This window comes from Eretmochelys imbricata, chromosome 12, assembly GCF_965152235.1.
Source record: "Eretmochelys imbricata isolate rEreImb1 chromosome 12, rEreImb1.hap1, whole genome shotgun sequence".
NCBI classification, from domain to species: domain Eukaryota; kingdom Metazoa; phylum Chordata; order Testudines; family Cheloniidae; genus Eretmochelys; species Eretmochelys imbricata.
In genome coordinates, this window is record NC_135583.1 from 36,922,852 (window position 1) to 36,945,380 (window position 22,529).

Below are 22,529 nucleotides of genomic sequence, written 5' to 3' on the forward strand. Positions count from 1 at the left end.
ACCACCACTTAATATTGGGATTTCCAGGGCCAATGGCTTAAATAAAAGTACTTGGTACACAGCGGCATGAAACATCACTATTTCGGTAAAGTAAGTGAGGGTGAGGTCATGTACTGGAGCTTTTTAAACTGCATTTTTAATTTTGGTGTTATTCTCTGATAAAATAAGACCCCCTAAATTAAAAATAACTGGGCACACAGGTGTATCATTCCCTTTTACTGAACCTGTAATGCTGTGCCATCAATCCACGACAATTCAGTAGTACTTAGAAAGACTTTGCCCCTTAGAAAATTGTACTAATCATTACAGCCTACACAACTGAAAGCATTTAAGATCAATACAAGAAACTTTCAAGTAAACCAGACATTTATTATCATTTAAATGGAGTTTGTTCCAGTACATAAGCAGTGAGGTCACATGTAGGTAATGGAATCATTTAAAATTCAAGTGGACAGCAGGTCCAGTGATCCCAGGAGTGATTTTACTTCTTCCATTCGTTCTTGTCGTAGTCCCATTTGGCCGAGAAGCCCTCGACTGGGTTAACTCTCATGTCCAGCATTCTCTTGGTCTGCATAGCCACCCATTCCTCAGAGAAGGTGTGAGGAACAGGACCATAAACTGAAATTCAAAATTCAGTTGGGATTTTATTGTGACACAACGATGTTCAATGCCATCTATTTGATCTCATGAAAAATGCACTTTTATCAACTCAAAGCTGATAATGCACACTAAAATACCCACCCAGTGAATAAGTCCCATAAAATCTATTTAGTTTCCTGCATGAATTCTAAATGTCCAGTTACTGATTTGTTGATTGGCGCGGATGCTATAAGAAGGGGCAACCTTCTCCTGTACTTCACCTTGTTAGCAGATGTCAGGACAGCAGGGAGATGCAAGAGGAGTCCTGCCAACTCACTGTTGTGGGTGGTTCAGTTAACTGCTCTCTGTGATGGAGAGCAAGAGTGGCTATCTTTGAGAGAAAGGATCTGAGCTGGGCAGTTCTGAGGGTTAGAGGAACCCTAGGAGCAGCGAAGCATGCTGAGAAGGCTTGGGCTGGAGTCTGCTTTATGGTTCTTAGTTTTCTTGTAAATAAAGCCAAACTCTCAGAAGGGGATGAGTTTTGATTCTACCGCGTGGGGACTGTGTTTTGAAGGAGGAAGGGGAAGCTGTGTGATCACTGGTACACTAATACGATTTCCCCAAACACATCTGATTAAGATTCCTGGATGGTTAAGTTATTTACCTGCTTAAAGCGGATAGGAAAGAACCTTGTAGAAACCAGTATGGCTTAAGGTTTCAGCATTTCCTGAATCAGTGTCTATCAGCATCATGCAAGATTTGGAGTTCTAAGCACAGTTTACGGTAGGAAAAAAAATTTTAAATTGAAAATAGGTATGAGCTAGTGTGTAAGAATTAAGAACATGTTGTTTACTTACCATACAGTCTTTGCCAAATGACAATTAAGGCAGTGAAGCCAAGGAAGAAGAGCACACCACCACTAACAGTCTTCCACTCATTTGATCCCCTATTCATTTCAGCGAAGGTCTCACAGAATTTGATACGATACACTGAAAAGGAGAGAGCATCAATCTTTTTTACTGCATTATTTGTAAGCTACACAAAAGACTTCTCCCCTAAGTTTTAACAACTAGCACATGGCTCCTGAGACTGAACATACATCTTACAGAAACTACAGTACATTTGTTTGAGTCTATTAGGTTTTTGGAATTTTTTTAATCGCTTATTTTCTCCACAAGTTTACAGATAGTGGAATTCAGCTGTGCCATATCTATTTTAATCCCCCTTTTCAAACAAACAGTATGAATCACTCAGCTTGGCACAGAAGTGGCTGAAATCCCTGTGCATGCGGGCTAGGGTATATATAGAGAGAGGACACTAATTTATAGAGCAGTTCTAGATTGCACAGAAGTTATAACAGCTTTTCAGTTCTAGACCATCTTCCACACAAAGATCTCATGGCACTCTACACACATTAAGCTTCATCACACCTCTGAGTTCAGACACTATTTTCAGCTTCACTTGTACATGGGAAAGTCAAGGCACTGTAGTGATTGTATGATCTTACCCAAGGTCACAGAGTGAGTGACACAATCAGGAATAAAATCCACATCTCCTGACTCCATGCATAGTTCTTCTGTTTTAATAGGAATTGTCTTGCAGCTAATCTGGGGGCTGAATTGCATTTGAGGCTTTTTAAAAGGCTATTTCTACTCTGCTAAAGAGTCTTAGTTTCATCCATGTTTAAGGTATCTTGAAAAATATAATTTATTATATGTAGAGAAGCTTCAGAAAGACAAACATATTACACCTTACAATGGTGAAGTGGCGTAAGACTCATGCCACTGGCAAAGAGGATAGGACAGTGCACATTGTACATAAATCCCAAGATGTTGTGAACCCTCACTAGATACCTCAACACAACAGACTGGTGTCAAGATACAGTTTCACCTGCAATTCTAGATGACTGTGTGTCTAAGTCTGAGCTTTAGCCAATAATGTTAAGGTTTAATACTTTATTAATCACAGACTAAAAGTATGCAAATATTTCCGTTCTGTGCAGTATACTTTGCAATTAATATCAGCTGCTGTTAGCAACAAGCGAAAACAAATTATATTCCCAGCTGTTTCCCCATCACAGAATAAAGAATCATATAATCAAACTCAGCTTTTCTAATTACATAAGCAGGGGAGTCGGGAGGTGTTAAATGTTCTCCACTACCCAGTGTGAAGCCTGGGTTTCACCAGCTTCCCTCTCCTTCAGCCAGCAACTTAAGCCTGCAGGAGTTAAAAAGTGCCTTTGACTGCTCAGCAGCGACCCCTCCACCTGAAGGATTCGGACATACAGATGGTAGCTGAAAAATGGGTGTAAAGTAGAAAGGAGGAGGACAGGGGCAGAAGCAGAAGCTTCTAAAGCTCTAAGGAGAGCAGGAGGGTTCTCAGAAAACCAGAGTAAGCAGTAGGGCAACATGCACAGCTTGAGGTCCTTGACCACAGCACACAGCCTAAACTCATTACAGCTTAAGTGGGGAATCAAAAATGAGCAGTTACTTTGCCGTTCTTAAGAACAGCTATCAGTTGGGACACCCCAAAGTGAAGGAGAGAACTTGCAGGGTGATTCAAGTAACCCCAAGACACAGCATCTACATCACTATTTGCTAACAGAGTTAGCTTTATACAAACTACCATGGGGCCTTTAACAATGAGTTTAAGGCATCAATGTGTACCACGCGGAGTTAAAAAAGGCAAGCCTTTGAGACAATCAGGACTCAGATTGCTATAATAGATGACTGATACTGCAATCAGATTTGGGGAGGGGGGGAAGAGAGGGGAGAAGAGGGCTTTTGCCAACAGAGGAGTTCCAATTACTTCAATGGGACTCCAAACTGACCCAAGAGTCTCCACCCACACAGATCCATTTCCAGGATCAGGGCTTAAGACTAGAGAGCTGGAGGTTTCCTTCTTTGTTCATCTGTTTCCTGAGAGATGTCCATCAATACTGTATGCACAACAGAACAGATTACATCATCCTCAGCAGTAGGGTTGTATTTTATTTTTCCAGTGCCCCGAGTACCTACATCCAACCTTCTCATCAGTAGAGAGGGCACTCCATGATGCCTTTTCCTTTTCTTTCAGGGCTTTCTGCTCAGCAGATAGATTCCTTACGTATTCCAGTTGAGGAAGAGGAATGTCACGACGATCAGTGTAACCTGGAAGACTGAAGTCTTCCACTTTCGCAACACCTGCTTAAGAGATAAGAGAGTCAAATGTACACATGTGCGGAATCCAAAAGTACCAAGAGAGCATACCTGAACTTCTATGGTTTAAAAAAAAAAAAAAAAAAAAAAAAAAAAAAAGCCAAGTAAGAAGTTTTAAAGGGGAGAAATGCTTCTGTCTGATTTTTTTTCAACTACTGTTGTTATAAGAAACACGTAAGATTACTATAATTTAAAAGAGTAATTCTTTCTCCAATTTGTGTACTGTGTGTGTATCACAGCATCAAAGGAGAGATTTATTTATTTTTTTAAATACCCATTAGTAAATATTTTCAGACTACAAAAATTGGCAAAGGGTCTCAAAGGAACTTGTAATACCTGAAACTAATTTCAACTATTTTTTCCCTCCCAAAATTTTACTCTATTTAAAGTTGACAATCTTCCTTTAAATATTTAGAAAGCACTCAAGTTATATTTTCCTATACAATTTCATAAGATTACCCTGTCTAGGTTCTATTAATCCAATATCGCTCTAAGGCTATTGTAGTTCTGTGATGCCATCTACTGGTGATGGCACGGATCATCAGCTACTGGACAAGTAAAGCCTGGTCTACATTAGCAAATTAGGTCACTTTAGATCTGTCAGGGGTGTGAAAAATCCACATCCCTGATGTTGCTAAGCCAATTTAAATCCCTGTGTAGACAGCACTAGGTTGACAGAAGAATTCAGGTGCAGCTGTGCTGATGTAGTTTTTTTAGGGCTTGTCTACACTGGCACTTTACAGCGCTGCAACTTTCTCGCTCAGGGTTGTGAAAAAACCGCTGTGGCCTCTCCCAGCGCTCTGCCGCAACTACACAAGCCACATTAAAGCGCTGCCGCGACAGCACTTTAACGTTGCCAGTATAGACAAGTCCTTAGTGTAGATACATTTTAAATCAGAGTGCGTCACCGCTCCTTGATTTGGTTTTTGCTGCCTTGTTTTCACAGTCACTGCTTGATATTTGCATAATGTCCCATCCTCTCCAAACACACTTGAGTTTGAAATGTCCAGCCTGGGTGCTGGGTCAATAAATAATATCCTTAAAGTACCAAATTACCAACCAAAAAAAAAAAGAATATTCCCAAATAACGGTGTGCTGCCAACAAACCACATTTGGCTCTCACAGAAATTGCTATTATAGCAGAGCTACGTCTGAATTCAGAACAATTACAGATCTCAGTGTACTTTTAACTCAAGTTTTTAGAGAAATTTCATTTTGCTCAGCATATAAGAACATTAAGAGAGAATAAATTGCATTTTTAATGGCCATTGTTACAAAAATTCTTTAAATGCAATTCTGTGATCCTCTTGTGAAGTGCTTCCAAACACTTCATTTAAAAAAACAGCTTCTGCTGTTAAGAGGACTTTCAGTCTTTGCTATTTGTACCAGTGATTAGCTTGGGCTTTAGCACACTTGTTTTTACAAAGTTTAAAGCTGCTCATACTGGGTGATTTAAGAAGAGGCACCTAAAATGTTAAGTTTCTTCTGCGGTCATATTTAAAATTAAACAAGTTACCTACCATGTCCTCTCAAGCAGATGGAGGTGGAAATGGCACGCTTGCCAATTAGGCTAAATGCCCTAGACGCCAACATTCTAAGGGGAGAAAAAAGAGAAAATTACCAGTTAAAAGATGTCAAATTCATAGATACAATTGGAAGAATGCTGTTCTCCATCTACTAGAATATAACAATGTACTTGAAGACCGATGTGTTTTTTTCCAGGCTTCTTCTCCGAAGAAATCACAATTGCCCAAACCCCCTCAACGCTTTCATGACCTTTCAACAAACCAGGGCTCGTGGGCAGAAGGGGTGATAAGAAGGAAAGAGATTTCAGATGCAATCTTGGAAGGGGAAGTTACAAATAATTAAGATTTTTATTTCAATAGTTGTGAAATATACCCTAGCCTTTTGTGCATGGAGTCATTACAAGGCCTACTAGCAACAGAAAAACTAGATTCTGATTGACAGTGGAACAAGCATTCAAACAAGACACAATGCCAATGATCATTGTGAAGATGAGTATTTAATATATTTTGCCCATGTTACTAAAACCACTTAAAAATAATTACTTGCACTACCAAGATGCTGCTTTTTTGGGGTTTCAATTCTGTAGGCAAATTTGTTTTCTTTAACATTTTGAGGAGAATGTGATGAAGATATCTTGACAAATCAATGAGATCAATACATTTAGAAAAATCCTAGACACCTTATTCAGTGCTTCCCAATGAATCCCAAATACTGTATAATTAAAGGCATTGGTTCAGGCCAGATTTCTCTACCTCTTCATGTGGTGAGTCCTTATTAAAAGTTATCAGGACTTCCTTACATTTACTATAAGAGAGTAAATAAAGTATCAATTATAATATGACTATATAATCTGTGTGTGTTACAAGAGGCTGACAAAATACATGACCTTGAAAGGTAACGGTGTATGGGGAAGTGGAGGAGCTAGCTTGTCTTTGCATTATTGTTATAAAATTTTCAACGCTCTCCAACATCACTCCCCCCTGTGCCTTTTGGGACTTCCCAGGGGCGTGGGGGGAGCTAAAATCCACTGATTTAGAAACATTGATCTAGGACTAAAATAAACATGGATTTATGTTTAAAAATGACTATGACTCAGACTGCAACTTCAGTAAGTTACAGTCTCTGTGTTCGTACCCTACCCACCAGAAGCATCCCAAACAAAAATTCATTCACGTTTCCAGAATGCTCAGACACTACAGTGATGGGAGCACTGAGAAGCCAATAAATTAGCACGACCTCTCCAGTCTAGCACGAAGCTCTCTGGAGCACGGACGGTCTGTATTTTGGGTCCTGTCCAGCACAGATCAGCTTTCAGTCATTAAATCATCTCTTCCTGGTAGGGACCTCACCCCCACTTGATTAGGGCTGAGCACCCAGCTCGATCTCCCGGGCCCGGCCTCCCACAGGCCTGGCTCTTCAGCGCCACTCGGCCACTGACTCGACCCCCCTGCCGAGCCAGCGGCGTGCAAGGCCCGCCAGCGCACGGGGAGCCGGCTGCTCCCTACCCGCAGGGGTGGGCGGGGCGCGCCCGAGGGAAGCGGGAGGCGGAGGCCGCAGGGGCTTGTGCAGCGGGACAAGACGTATGCGGTGCAGCCAAGGAAACAGAAACACCGGGGGGGGAGGAGAAGGGGCCTCCCGCCACCGCGCTCCCCTCCCTCCCCCCCCCCCCCGCCCCGGGATGCCCCCCCCACCGCCCCGGGATAGCTCCGGGCGGACCCTCCTCCCCCACCAGTGCCCCCCGCTTTCCACAGAGACGGAGCCTGACCCGCCCTAAGGCCTCTCTCACTCGCCCCTGCCAACGACCTGGCGACCGTCCTCTACGCGGCTGCCGAGCCGGAGACGAGAGAGAGGCGAAGCGGAAACGCTCTGGCGCACGGCCCGCCGGGATAGCGGCGGAGCGCGAGGCGGTCGGAGGGAAATAGAGAGAGCCGCGCCGCGGTGCAGAGTGGGACGTCGGAGGACTCCCTCCCCTTCGCGTCCCCGGGGTGGCGCTTTGCGACAGCGCTGGGCGGCGCTTTGCGGCAGCCGGTGGGGAGCGCGAGGGCGTCGCGTGCGGAGGACGGAGGCGGGAGCTGGCCTCTCAGGGGCCGCCCGGAGGAGCCTCACGCGGCCCGGCGGGGCAGCCCCAGCGTCTCCGCCGCCTATGGTGCCCCCCGCCGCGCCGTGAGGCGAGCGGAGCTGGGGGCCGGCCCCCGCGACGGAGCAGGGCGCCCCAGGATGAAGCTGACCACCCAGGCCTACTGCAAGATGGTGCTGCACGGAGCCAAGTACCCGCACTGCGCCGTCAACGGGCTGCTGGTGGCCGAGAAGCAGCCGCCCCCGCCCCGCAGGGACCAGCAGCCCCACGGGCAGCCGCAGCCCCACACCCTCTTCGTGGACTGCGTCCCCCTCTTCCACGGCACCCTGGCCCTGGCCCCCATGCTGGAGGTGGCGCTGACGCTGGTAAGGAGCGAGAGTAGCACTGGGCCCATCGTCAGCGCCCTCACGGCTCCCCTAGAGCGCTAGGCAGGTGGGGAAACGCCCCCCTCCGCCCCCCGAGGTCGCGCGTCAGATCAGTGGACGGGCTAGGGATAGAGCCCAGACGCGGAAAGGCCCCCTCAGACCAAGCTGAAAGGGGGAAGACTCGCACGTGCGCCCGCGCAGGCAGACACAACTGTACTGCAGAGACCCACGGAATGGCCCCAAAACAAAAAGGGTCCTGAGTGGCATGTAATGGCCGAGAGAGAGATGCAGACTCTGCCTCGCAGAAGAGCTTGTAGACTGAGCCCTGGAAAAGCAAGGGTTCATGCAAACAGATCCTCTACACTGTCTGCACTACCGTTTTTCGCTGGTGAAAACTGCCCCAGCTGAAAAGTACAGCTCCTGTTTTGCTAGTGTAGACTTAATGATTGTCTCTGTAAGAGGAAGTTGACGGGTATAGCGGCATAATTATATCAGCATAATTCCCCAAGTGGACACACTGATTCCTGTTTACCCCTTCCAAAGTGATATAAACTAAAGTGAAAAAGGCACTCTTATACTGAAATAAGAATTCCCACACAGCAGGTTATACAAATATAACTAGATTGGTTTAAATTCACAGCTTTGCTTTTACAGGTATAACTTTTCTATGTAGCCAAGGTCTGCCTCCGAGACTAGAAAAAAACCTAGGCTTTTTAAAATGGTGTTAGCTAACGTGACTTGAAACACCACTTAGCATCGAATGTAACACCTTTTAAATCGTGTTACCTAGTCATGTTGTAAACGGGCGTTAAACTTTGCTTATATGCTACAAATGGTATTTTAAGTCAAGGTGGGTAATTCTTAGGGAGACGAGGTGGGTGAGGTAATATCTTTTATTGGACCAAGTTCTGTTGGTGAGAGACAAGCTTTCAGGTTTACACAGCGCTCTTCTTCAGGTCTGGGAACTGTACTCAGAGAGTATGTCTACACAGCAAAGAAAAACCTCTGGTGCTCCAGCCTGAGCCTGGAAGTCTACACAGCAATGAAACAACACCAGAGCCTGAGTCGGCTGGCATGGGCTAGCTGCAGGTTTTTCTTTATTGTGTAAACATACCCAAAGTGTCACAACTAAATACAAGGTGAAATAAATAAATACTACGTAAGTAGTTAACACACATTGCAAGGGACCATTCAAGGTGACATGGCCAATGCTATGGGGAGGGGTTAGTGGGTTATAGACTGTTTGTAATAAACCATAAATCCAATGTCTCTATTCAGTCCATGGTTCTTAGTGTCAAGAAAAGTTATGAATTTAAGTCCCCAGGCTTGTCCTTTGAAGATGATGTGTAGATTTCCTTTGAGAATGAGAGGTCAGATATAGAGTGATAGTTTTGTGAAATGGTGATGTGGTGTTTTTGTCTTTTATCATTTTTCTGAGTGAGTTCATTTGAGAATGTATTGATTGTCTCATTTCACCCACATAGTTGTTATTGAAGCATTTAGTGCACTGGATGAGGTACACCACATGTTGTGATAGGCATGTGTGAGACCCATGGATCTTGAAAGATGTATTGTGGGTGGGTGTTGATCATTGTACCAGTGAGGATATGTCTGCAGGTTTTGCATCTGTTGTTCTGGCAGGGTCCAGTGCTGCTTTGAGTTGGTGTGTCCTGGTCAGTGGGGAGATTGCTTCTGATGATGACACACAGCTCATAGGAATTGCCAGACTGGATCAGACCCAAGGTCCATCTAGTCCAGTGTCCTGTCTCACAGTGGCCAGTACCAGATGCTACAGAGGAAGGAATGGGAACCTCACAGTAGGCATGTTTGGGATAATTTGCTCCCATATTATGTGTTATCCTGGTCTCTAACAGAAATTGGCTTCAACCCTGAAGCACAAGTTTTAATATTCCTTCCCAGATCTATTCTTCTGAATTATAAATTCAGCTATTCTAGATATCCATGTAAATATCCAATCCCTTTTTGAAGCCTTTTAAATTCTTGACTTCAATGACTCCCAGTTTAATCATGTTACCTTAAAAAAGCATTTCTTTCTAAAAATGCACCGGTTTTTCTTAGTCAAGACAGAAATACATGTTTACATATAGTCTGATGTGGGTAGAGCACAGGATTTGGACAGGAGATGAGGGTCCTCTTTCTACATCTGCCATGGATTTGCTGTGATACGCTGGGTAACTCAAAACTTTTCTACATTAAGGAAAGTTCCACTGGTATAACGCTATTGGTGTAGTTATGCCAAAGCAAACCCCTAATGTATATATGGTGCACCAGTGCAAAATAGGGATTATACCACAGCAGTGCACTGTGATTTAATCCAGTAACATGCCAATATAGTCACATTTGTGTGAATTTCTTTATGTAGACAGGACCTGGTTTAACCCTTCTTCAGATGGGTGAACTTTAAATTCATTTGTGTTTTTAAAGGGTCCTGAGCTCCTTGGATGAAAGATGCTATTGAAGTACAGTATAAAATGTTATACTGTATTTTTTAAGATGTGTGGTGTTCATAATGTCTTTAACTCAAGATTGGATGTCTTTTTAAAACATATGATTTCGCTCAAGCACAAGTTCTGGGCTTGATCCAGGGAATTACTGAGTGAAATTCTCTGGCCTGTGTTATGTAGGAGGTTAGCCTTCAGGTTTGTGAATAACGTGGCTGCAAGCAGACTGACACCCACCATGACTAGCTTTAAGGAACTTTTGCTCAGGCATCATCAGTCTAAAACAAGCTGAAATTGTGACTTTCAAGATTGCCTGCTACTTTGATGTGAGTGTCCCACATTATATTGTTTGTGTTGCACTGGAATATACTGAGCTAAAATTTTAGGACTGATGTATACGTGGGGCTTTCATTATATTAAATGTGTACCTCTTGAAGTTATATTAGTCATCGTAAAATATAAATGAAGTATTAATGTTGATAAGCAAAAGATGTGACAATGCTTAAGAAACAAAATAAGGCTCAGCTTTCAAACATGGGTGCCCAGATGTGGATTTTAAGATACCTAAATACACAGATTTTGGCCCAGTCCTGCAAGCTGATACATAAGGGCAGGTCCTTGTCTCTGTGTAGAAGCCGACTGACTTCAGTGCGGTTCCATGTGGGTATAAGGGTCCTCTCACTCAGAGCTCCATGATTGAGGCCTTAGATGCTTAGCTGCAAGCCGCCAAATTTGAAAGCTGAGCCTGTGGTAAGAGATGATGTCTCTTAGTTTTTAAAATGACTGGACACAGTCGTAGAACGTCTAGTTACTGGAGCCTGAAACAGCAAAATTTAGACAAAATGAAGGGCAGTAGCCTTTTGAGAAACACCAGCTCTGTCTAGACGAGCTGAACTAGGTGACAGTTTGTATATTTATTCATTTCCAGTGATTAATTGGTTTAAGGTATAGGTAAGTACTCAATTCATACAGATTGCGATATAGACGTAGCCTGACGTACTTATATGTACAGCTCTGCAGCGGCACCGATAAAAGTGCATCGCTGCAGCTCATGGGGTGAAGATTCTCTATGCTCTGGTGAAGAGCTCTCCCATCAGTTGCGAGTGACAAAAGCTATGTTGGTGGGAGAAACTCTGCTCCAGCCCCAGCTCCACCCCTAGCCCTAGTTGCAGCTCTGATTCTGGCCCCAGCACCTGGGGGAGTACAGACAGATTACGTTACAAGTAATGGGGGTGGGGTGCAATATAACAAATTTGGGGACCACTGCCTTAGAGTGTGTAAATCTCCCAAGTGCAGGGGAGCGTTTCAGTGTTTGGCCTGTATCAGAAGCATTGTTTTTCCGGAGTTAAAATTCTACACTGTTAGGAAGGGGGCCTTGTTTCCTTAGATCCTGATCCTACAATGTGTGGCATGCAGAGGGACTGCTGCAGTCCCATAGAACACAGTTGACTCCAGTCGGGGTCCTATGTGGGCAAGTAGCTTCCAAGATTTTTTAAAAACACAAAACACCAAGAGATTCACAGATTAAAGCCCCAAACCTGCAAACATGCTTGGAGACTGCTGTGCTAGACGTTGTGGTGTTTATATTTTTTATTTTGAGATCTGGGAAAAATTGGGACACAGCACAATTACAGAATGATTCAACTATGTAAAAAGGTACCCTGGACATGGAAGAATTTTTTTTAAATCCAAATTGGGACCCTGATCCTTAATGGGTCCACATGTGAAGCTCATTACAAGATCTGGGTCTTAATCTTTTCTTCTGTTTCTTACACAGCTAAAGAATTGAAATATTAGTACATTATGTAATTTAAGAAACCTTAAAATCCTCAATTTATTGCCTTTTCACTACTTCTTATTTGTATTTGGACATTGATTTTAAAAGTAAAGTCATAAAATCCCTGTCTTTCCCACAATTAATCAATTTTTGCAAGCCCTAATTATAAAGTTCATGAAGATGGGTTGCAAATTACAATACTTGTCAATTTTTAAAAACTTATCAAGAGCCCAGAGTGTGTGTGTCTCTCTCTATTTGTACAAAGGCTAAGTATTTATGTAACAGCTCATAGTAACTGGATTGTTGTGGCTTTTAAAATGGAGGCTGTTTTGCATGTAATGTAACAATATGAATACAAGGAAAATTCTGAGTTAAGGAGCCATCTTAAGTGAACAAGTCAATAAAATTCATGCAGTTAAAGTTGATGTCCTTTTCCAGAAACTCCTAGATATCCAAAGCGTCTTGCAGCATTGGTTGAATTTAATGAGGGGATGTATTATTTTTTTTTTTTTCCCCTTCAGGGCCTATTACTATAAACTCTTCCTTGGGTGAGTAATCATTACCCTGGAGGTGAATGGACTGCTTATGTGAATGAGGATTTTTAGGATCAAACACTTAATGAACAAAAACTCCCATTGATTTCTGAGTTATGCATGAGCATCAAATTGAGTTAATATTTTCCAAATCTAATCCTTAGTTTAGAGGGTACATTTTCAGTGCCAGCCTTGTCCATTTTAAAAAAGTTCTAAAAATGATTATTAAAGTAATATGAAAAAAAAATCCTGTTGATATCAGATGACCCCTGAAATGATGTCATAGCTCAGTTTCAAAGTACACATGGGGAAAGGAACATGTACCAAGCCAGCAGCTTCTGTGGGCACAACAGCTTTAATGGAAACATTCATAGTGTTTACCAGGCTTTTTCAGCAAAAGGATTGAAAGGAATAAATTTGCACGATTCTTAATTTGCACATTTGTTCTCAATTTGAAATGAAGTCCTTTTTAAAAAGCAAGTTACGAAAAGTTTCAGGTACTGCCTTTGGCTCCCCCAGCCGGTCGTTGTAGTTTTACAACCACACTTAAAAAACTCTCTTTCCTGATGTAGTGCAGTTGCTGTCCACTGCCTGGTTATACATGAGCAACAGTGACACTGCCTGTATACTCAGGCCTTATCTATACTTGCAAATCTTTCAAAATCCTCCATGGTTGCATCAGTGTGGATGCAGCTCCACTTCTGGTAGCAGTGATTGAAGCTCTGGGGGGAGAGCCTCTGCTAGAGTAAGCTGACTTCAGTGGAGCTGTGACAGTTTACACAAGCTGAGGATCTGCCCCTTGGGTATACTGGCCACTGGCATTTTTACCTTTGTAAAGCACTTTGACATCCACAGGTGAAAAGCACTATATAAGAGCTGGGTATTGTTATTTTTATCACTTGTCTCACGTTGACCTGCTCTGATCAGGGTTAGATGACAGGAATAGAAACATCAGTGGCCAGTTGATGCTGGGGTTACCATTGGTGGTATTGCTACAATGTGAAATGTAAGGAAAAGTGCTAGTGTAAATCTAGCGAAATTGCTGTTAAATTCAAAAAGTTAACAATCTTTGTTTACAGAAAAAGTTTTTTCACTGAGTGAAAAGGAAACTGTCAACTTAAAAGTTACACTTGTTTGAAATTGACATTTTTACTGTGTATGCTACTGAAAACAGACAAACGTAATTTTTAAATTGACAGTTTTCCTTTTTAAAGTAAATTTGTGTCAGGGTTGTTGGCATTAGTGCCAGGGTTTCAGCCCACTAGCAATTAAAACTGAAATCATAAACCCTTGAAATGGGGTTTATAATTGCTCCAGTTAAGGGCCAACTGCTGTTTCAATGCCAGAAGATGACATTTTAATAAAACATATAAATCCGTGTCATCCCCTGTGGATGAGGGATTATTCACATGGCTTTCTTCTGCTTAGACAGTTAAATACTGTAATTATTGTACTAAATATGAAATTGTTCTGATTTACAGGATGCCAAAGTTCAACATCAAATACATTTTGGAATCCATTTTAATCAGTCTGTTTGGGTTTTTTAAAATGCATAGTACCTGGGGAGGGAAGCACTAGCTGTTTTCTCCACCTTCCAAATTTCTGGATTATCCTGGCCTGATACTCTTAATTATGAGCAACAGGAATGGTAGATGTGTATTTTCAAAACAACGGATAATGGACTAAATTCAGACCATATCCATTGTTTTCCAGATATTTTTTTCCTGCTTTACACCAGGTCTGAATTTGTCCTTTCATTCAAAAAACTATATAAGCTTTCATAGTTGTTTTTTTTTGTTAAAGTATTTGCATATGTGAAGTCTTATTCATAGAACAAGGGACCCTTATGATCATCTAGTCCAGTGACTCTCAACCTTTCCAAACTACTGTGCCCCTTTCAGTAGTCTGATTTGTCTTGCATACGCCTAAGCTCCACCTCACTTAAAAACAACTTGCTTACAAAATCAGACATAAAAATACAAAAGTGTCACAGCACACTAGTACTGAAAAATTGCTTCCTTTCTCATTTTACCATATAATTATAAAATAAATCAATTGGAATATAAATATTGTGATTACATTTCAGTGTATAATATATAGAACAGTATAAACAAGTCACTGTATGAAATTTTAATTTGTACTGACTTCACTAGTGCTTTTTCTGTAGCCTGTTGTAAGACTAGGCAAATATCTAGATGAGTTGATGTACCCCCGGAACACCTCTGCGTACCCCTAGGGATACATGTACCCCTAGTTGAGAACCACGGATCTAGTCTGACCTCCGGTATAACACAGGCCATAGAATTTAACCCAGTAATTCCTGCATCAAGCTTATGCTGTAGCGCAGCTGCAAAACACATTTTTAGAAAGGCATTCTATCTTGATTTAAAGACTAAGCAATGGAAAATCCACCCAACATCCCTTGGTAAATTGTTCTAATGTTTAATTACCCTCACAGGTAAACTATTAAGAAAAAATAATCTTGTGTTAATGGAGATCCCCCTAGAAACTGATGTGATTTGGAAGAATGAGACAATGGTCAGAATTTTTTGTCATATCTTTCAGTTCTTAAATTTAAGGCATCAGTTGCTTTTTAAAGAAAACATTATATAATACAAAAATGTATACATTTTAACACTATGTGAACTTCTACTATTTTGAGCAAAATGGATGCAACTGTCTTGTGAAATGGGGTATAGTCTCGCATCCTGTACGTTGCTCTACTTCCCGTTGCCAACTAAACACTAACAGAAAATAGCTAGTAAGACCTAAAATGTTATGCCAGTGGTTACTCAAGCACTCCAGAACATATGCTGTTCTTTGAATTTCAGGCTGTACATCACAATTCAAATATCTTCTTGTTCAACTTAATTTCATTAATGTTTTATATATCTTTTCCCTAATACTTGTGTTTCTTCCTGTGTTGTGGTTAAGTATATTAGCATTTGGTTAACTTCGTTAGCAATTGGCTAAAATGTTATAAGGTTTCAATTGCCATCTTAGCCTCAGGAAAGATATATACTTTTTGGTAGTTTAGTGTGATTTTCTGGACTCACAATTGTTTTGTTTACTCTTTCAGATTGATTCATGGTGCAAAGAGAATAGTTACGTGATAGCTGGATATTATCAGGCTAACGAGCGTGTGAAAGATGCCAGGTGTGTCGACGCAATATCTCCTTCTGTTTACTCTCTTTTGCTGCACTTTGTATTATGCCAACAAAAATAATTGCACGTATAATCTGTGAATGTTTTTAACTTTGACAACTGTCATGTGGTTTCACCTTGTTTCCTTAATACTGTTAGATATCTGTGAAATGTCTTTTGTGTAGTCTCCCAGAATTACTCCTATATTACAGATGTTATAGAATTGCTGGATGTTTCAGTGCTTGCTAATCAATTTAACTGACAGATATCAGGGAAATCTCTAGAATTCACAGATCTATTCATGAATCTATAGATTTTTTGGGAACTCATTTTGAAATGATTTAATCTCTATCAGATTATTTAATTGCCTTTAATTTTTTATGAAGCTCTTTGCTACCTAGTCATGGAATTATCTTGCAATGGTACACCATGTAAGTAGAGCACAGACGTGATTTCTTACTCATCACTTTCCCCAAGATTACTCTTTAATAACAAGTTGTAAAATTTTCAAAACCATCAGTTATTTAGGAGTCCGAATTCCATTGAAAGTCTGTGGGACTTAATGCACTTCTGAAAATGGAACTATTTAGGCTTCTAATTCACTCATGCTGTTTTTGTAAATTTTACCCAACATGCCCTCACTGTAAATTAATTATAGAATTTTAACGGTCATGTGTTAATTCTTTTTTAAAAGTAAAGTCCACTGTAAATATTTTACAACTAAGACCCACTTAGGGCTTATCTAGACCCAGGAAATTTGCGTCAGTATAACTATACTGATATGTAGTCATAGTGGTGGAAGCGCCTAATGTTGTAGACACACTTTGCCAGTACCAGAGGTGACTTAAATTGTGTGATTTGTAACTTGTACATTAGTGCAATACATCTACACATTGGGGGTTTGTGTTGGTCTAGCTATACTGATGCAAAAATGAAAACCACTAGACTGCAAATTTTATTTGCAGTCCTGTCAGAAACACTATGCTTTTTGAGATACGGTAGTGACACAGTGGATTTGTTGTCCGCTTTGTGTGTCATTGCTGTAGATTAATACCAAGTTACTTAGGCTCTTTAGTTCAGCAAATAGTATTCTGGGGAAAAGCTTTAAAATCACACTCAAATGCATCTGAAATGTATGCCTTATCTTAAAACTGAGTAAGTCTATATTTTCCATCTCATTAATTCAGCTCATTAAATAACCAATAAAAGCCATCCTAAGGGACAATATTTTAAGTTTACACATGTATATTGAATATTTTTTTCTTCCCATGTTTAAATCATTAAGCTTATCCAGTATTAAGACTAATTTGAGGACATAAATGCTTTCATTTTAAATCAATATTAACATCTTGTTCTCAGTAAAACATTTTAATTTATTCAAGCCATTTTGTTGGAGCAAAATTTCTTCTGGTCTTGAGGGATATCTCCAAATAAAAATTCTCATGTCTCAGAAGCTGTCAGAGGAGTTCAGAGGGTTTCCCATTTGATCAGTAATGATTTAGGTGCAAGCAGATTTTCTTTGGAATCTACTAATTATAACAAAACGGAGTGGGGGGGATTTACTTTCACAATACTTTAATACTATGTATGCTTCAGCATATGGCTTGCTAGAGACGCTATGAATTTTTGGAGATGTTGCTGTTGACTTTCACATTGCCATAAGACCAGCCGGAAATATAAGATAAGGCATTTAAGGAACTCCTCAGCAGAGACTCTCTCTGTATATGTACAACGACTTGCTCAGTGCCTCCAGACACCACCGTAATATTTATAGATAAGGGGTTAAGTCCTTCTTACACAAATGTGCCTCTGCCTTTTAGAGTTTGTAAACTCACAATGAAGACTGAATCTACTGAAAAATACCATACTTCATATATCAGTTTGTCTATATACACTTTCTTTTTATATATATATTACTATAGTCTGTGGAGGATTTTCAGGTGGTCTGCAGAACTGCTTTTCTCAGGTGGTGATGCATCTGTCACTTTTTAAGTTGTGATGCATTCGTCTGATAAGAGCACAGTCTGGGACATTTTAAGACTTACAGAGGTATTTTGGACCAACTAAACTGAAACGCGCACACACCTGTCTGCACACAGCACAGCTTTATTTTGGGTAAATTCAGCTGCGATCAGATTTTCTCCACTAAGGCTAAAGGAGTGGCAAATACAAGATGACAGAACTCAATTCCAAAGTGACCTGAAGGGAGAAAAGCAGCAATTGCTGTAGGCAATGAGGAGAGATCTGGGTCTATTCAATGTAACTCTCTAAATGCAGGCAGAAGAAATAAATAGCAAATCTACAAAACAGTTAAATTCCTCCACGGCCTAAATAGCCACAATTATCCCATTAAAGTGAACTTTTCATCTGAATACTATTTTAATACTACTTGTTCCATGTAGCTATGCACTCGGGTTCCTGCAGAGAAATTGTGCATTGGGAATATTAGGAATGAAGGGAAGCTAGTATGCAGGAGGATCTGTAGCAGAAGTTTCACACATAAAGGAAGTTTTAAGGATCACTGCCCTGGACTTATCATTTAGAGCAAAGTAAATCCATTAAAGATTTCTAAGTTATGTGCTCCTCTTAGGTTTCTAGATCTTCCAGGGGAATGTGTTTTACATGCACTTGGGTAATTTGAAGGAATATTACGCACTTATTCACTTTAAATTTATGAATTTGCTTGCCAAGATACCCTTGCACCATACAGTGACTGTACCTTTTACTACCTTGTTAAAGAAATATCAGTACATTTGCTTACTAGTGGAACTGGGTATTGAATGAGTTTTAGATGTAGATTAGTGAGCAAATTTAGAAATCTCCTTTTCCAAGTTCCTGGAAATGGAGCAAAAGATAACTATGATATTGATCTGGTGGGAAGGTTTGGAGGCTGCAAACTATTGGATCCACACCAAGTCTGAGTAAGCATTTACTGCAGAAAAATTATAGAATCATGGAAATGTAGGTCTGGAAAGGACCTCAGGAAATCAAGTCCAGCCCTCTGTTCTGAGGCAGGACCAAGTAAACCTAGACCATTCCTGACAGGTGTTTGTCTAACTTGTTCTTAAAAACCTCCAGTGATGGGGATTCCACAGTTTCCCTTGGAAGCCTATTCCAGAGCTTGCCTACCCTTATCATTAGAAAGTTTTTCCTTATTAATTTAAATCTTTCTTGGTGCAGATTAAGCCCATTATTTCTTGTTGTACCTTTAGTGGAAATAGAAAACAATTGATCCCTGTCTTCCTTATAACAGCCCTTCACATATTTGAAGGGTTATCATATCATCAGGTCTACCTCAGTCTTCGCCCCCGCCCCCCAGGTCTAAACATGCCCAGCTTTTTTAATCTTTCCGCATAGGTCAGGTTTTCTAAAGCTTTTATCACTTTTGTTGCTCTCCTCTGGACATTCTCTAGTTTGTCCACTTCTTTCCTAAAGTGTGGCAACCAGAATTGGAAACAGTACTTTACTTCCCTTGTCTTACATAGGACAGTCCAGTTAATGCACCCCAGAATATTAGTCTTTTTCACAATTACATTTCAGTGTTGACTCATATTCAATTTGTGATCCACTATAACCCAGATCCTTTTCAGCAATATTACCATCTAGACAGTTATTCCCCATTTTGCAGTTGTGTATTTGATTTTTCCTACCTAAGTGAAATACTCTGCACTTATCTTTATTAAATTGAATCTTGTTGAATTCAGACCAATTCTTCAATTTATCAAGGTCATTTTGAATTCTAATTCTGTCCTCCAAAGTGCTTGAAATCCCTCCAACCTTGGTGTCATCAGCAAACATTATAAGCATATTCTCTCCTCCAGTATCCAAGTCATTAATGAAATATTAAATAGTACCAGATCCAGGATTGAACCCATGTGGGACTCTGCTAGATACACCCTACCCATTTGACAGCGAACCATTGATAACTACTTTTTGAGTATAGTCTTTCAACCAGTTGTGCCACCCACCTTATAATAATTTTGTTTAGACCACATTTTCCTCGTTTGCTTATGAGAATGTTATATGTGACTGTAGCAAAAGCCTTACTAAAACCAATATATATCATGTCTACTGCTGGAACGCAGCTAAGATATAGATCATGTGCTAAAGGGAGATGATTCAGTGTTTTCTTACCCTTCTGATTTAGATCAAGTGTAGTATCAGTTTAATATCTTGTTCGTGTTTGCAACTACACTGTTTTTTCTCATGTCTCTTCTCAGCTCTTATTTCCTACTGGCTTCAGCTGAAATATATAGTACAATTAACTTGACCTTCTTCTGTAGTCCAAACCAGGTCGCTGAAAAGGTAGCCTCCAGGATTGCAGAGGGCTTTAATGACCCGGCACTCATAATGGTATATAATTTCATTTATCTCTCTTCTGATTATAATCACAATATTGGAATGAGTGTTTAAATCCCATTTCTTGGCTCTGTTAATAAAGTAATGGTAATGACTAACTTGCTGAGCCCTCAGAGTGCCATGGGGAGTCCCTTGCAGGGCATTCAAGCAACCTCTTTTGCCCAGCAGAGCAGTTACTGTGCTCTAAAGAGAGCCTGCTTTTGGCCCTCCTTGGTCATGGAGAGAGTTGCTGCATTCTGTGTATGTGGTGGGAGAGTAAAGGTGTATTCTTCCAAAACCTTTCATGACGTAATGGCTTACCTTCTCAATGGGGCAAAAGCAATGGTGGGCTACAGTGGAATGTTGGTGGTTTAAAAGAAACCACTTTAGACCATTTAAAAATGGGCACTTCAGAAGCAGCAACAAGATGAAACACTGAATGGATTAATGGAGGTGAATGGAAGATGCTATTATGTTCAAAACCACACTGTCATTTTTATATTATCTCTTTATTTGGGATCTTGAAAGAAAGAACATGATTTGTTTCTGTTGCATGTCAGGTGGATAACACTAAATTTACGATGGAGTGCATAGAACCTGCCATTCATGTGTATGAGCATCATGAAAACAAATGGAGATGCAAAGACCCACATTTGTAAGTAATATGTTTATATCTAAGTTGTGATAAAGAGATGTTCCTTTGTGTAAATAGCTATAAAGAGCAAAATTATCTTATTACACTCGAACAACATAATATAGAATGACCTTGTAAGTAGAAAACAGGCAATAGTTGACCATGCTTTGAAAGGTTTCTGATTTTCATAATGTTGAGAGATAACATCTAGCTTATAAAAAACAAAAACTGTCAGTATTCTGCCTCCATAGCTGTAGCCACATTGCATAGTGCTATGGCTTATGTTTTAATTGAAAGAGCTGGTGGAGATCATTTTCCTTGAAAACTATTAATTCCTAGTTATTTTACATTCTAGTGATTATTGTGAAGACTGGTCTGAAGCCCAGAGGATTGCCGCATCTCTCTTGGACAGCAAATCCTACGAAACCCTTGTGGATTTCGACAATCACCTAGATGACATCCGGAATGACTGGACAAACCCAGAGATCAACAAAGCTGTCCTGCACTTATGTTAGGGAGGCTTCCACTGACTGATTTATGGCCATTTCCACTATGCTGAAGATACTTCAAAAAAAAATATTTTTGAATGTAAATAGAGTTATCTTCAGTACATTCTGGGGAACGCCAACAGCAGATTAAAAAAGAGTGGCATGTCACTTGGAAAAGGTAACGTGCCCATAAGCAGTCAAATCTTTTTAATGAGAATCCTTAGAAGAAATACAAACTGTCAGTTATAGGCATCCTTGTGGATTACGTCCCAATTGTAGTGATTGTTGCTATAACCTTTTAAAACCAGAACTACTACTGCTTGTCCAAATTGTTCATATTAAAAAGTTTTGACTAACCTTTTATAATCTTTAGAGAGAGTAATTTTTAAAGATTTATGAACTATCTTTCAAAAATGAATCTTGTCCTTAGATGAGATGTTTAAACTCTTTAAGTCACAAATGTGTAAACAAAATCCAGTGGTAACTGGTCTTTTGACCTGGTTCTTAACTGGCATTATATTGATGCAGTAGAATAATGCTAACTGCTAAAGATTATACTCTGTGCACATATTGCATTTGTTCTGCAGCAGTTTAGCATATCATAGCTACAGAATAACATGTACTGAAAGCAATATTCCAAATGCTGCAGAGATTCCCAACCACGCTGGGACTACCAACCACAATTGTTACCTAAGACCTAGTTACGACCAAGGTCAAAACAAATCTTAACTTTATGATTTGTGAAAAGGACGTAGAGCACATTAATGGTTTTGAATCAACTACAAGGCTCTGTAGGAGTTGAGAAAACAAAGACGAGAAGAGTAAAATGCCATCTTGATTATATGCAATCTTTCTATCTGGATTTTAAACAGATACTCTTAATTCTGAGCTGATTCACACACTGTCCATTCAAATAGGGCTGAAATGTACCTATCTGTGAATTAAAGGCAACTGATCTGTCTTTAGCATATGGATCAAAGGAACCTTGAAACACTCTAGTTATTCTTAAATCTATCTGTTTATCTAATTAATATCTGTTTCTAACAAAAGTTTACCAGTTGATGGGGAAGCTTTATAGCAGAATTTCTTTTGTCATTTTTATATGTATTATTTTGTACCAGGTACACCAAAGGCATTGTACCTTACCTTCTGTCTCTTTCTTTTAATTATGTTACTATAGAACTTGTAACAACTTAACCTGGTGAACCTAATGAACTTGAAAGGATAAATTTTATATCATTCAGCACTTTTTAACAGTAACAACAAATGGAAGAAAAATGCTTTAGCTGACCAACTGCTATTGTAGCTTGTCCCCCACCACCTGAAAATAAACTTGATGACATGGGGAATGTCAATCAGATACTTTGTGGCATCTTTGATGGGGTTGGGTGAGGAGAGAGGGGGGTAG

At 40.3% G+C, this 22,529-nt stretch overlaps 2 protein-coding genes across 11 annotated transcripts; one reads left to right on the forward strand and one right to left on the reverse strand.

The window, feature by feature from the left end:
• Positions 1 to 348: 348 nt before the first annotated feature.
• On the reverse strand, positions 349 to 7,238 carry COX4I1 (cytochrome c oxidase subunit 4I1). Of its 9 annotated transcripts, XR_013347702.1 has the most exons (6): positions 7,069 to 7,226; positions 5,297 to 5,370; positions 3,597 to 3,764; positions 1,437 to 1,568; positions 1,244 to 1,346; positions 485 to 618 (listed from the first exon to the last, which is right to left on the reverse strand). XR_013347702.1 is itself a non-coding variant. In XM_077831358.1 (5 exons), exons 2-5 carry the CDS (start codon positions 5,367 to 5,369, stop codon positions 482 to 484), a joined length of 507 nt encoding a protein of 168 aa, XP_077687484.1. In that variant the 5' UTR covers position 5,370; positions 7,107 to 7,238; the 3' UTR covers positions 349 to 481. The 9 variants fall into 9 exon arrangements, 8 of the variants coding, with proteins under 8 accessions (XP_077687484.1, XP_077687480.1, XP_077687483.1 ...); XM_077831358.1 differs by lacking the exon at positions 1,244 to 1,346 and having other exon boundaries at positions 349 to 618; positions 3,597 to 3,761; positions 7,107 to 7,238; XM_077831354.1 differs by lacking the exon at positions 1,244 to 1,346 and having other exon boundaries at positions 349 to 618; positions 7,107 to 7,238.
• EMC8 (ER membrane protein complex subunit 8) lies at positions 7,239 to 22,476 on the forward strand. Of its 2 annotated transcripts, none has more exons than XM_077831352.1 (5): positions 7,239 to 7,745; positions 15,597 to 15,673; positions 19,945 to 20,014; positions 20,560 to 20,654; positions 20,989 to 22,476. In XM_077831352.1, the coding sequence occupies exons 1-5, from the start codon at positions 7,521 to 7,523 to the stop codon at positions 21,146 to 21,148; spliced, it is 627 nt and encodes a 208-aa protein (XP_077687478.1). In that variant the 5' UTR covers positions 7,239 to 7,520; the 3' UTR covers positions 21,149 to 22,476. The 2 variants fall into 2 exon arrangements, with proteins under 2 accessions (XP_077687478.1, XP_077687477.1); XM_077831351.1 differs by having other exon boundaries at positions 7,301 to 7,745; positions 19,882 to 20,014.
• The last annotated feature ends 53 nt before the right edge of the window (positions 22,477 to 22,529 follow it).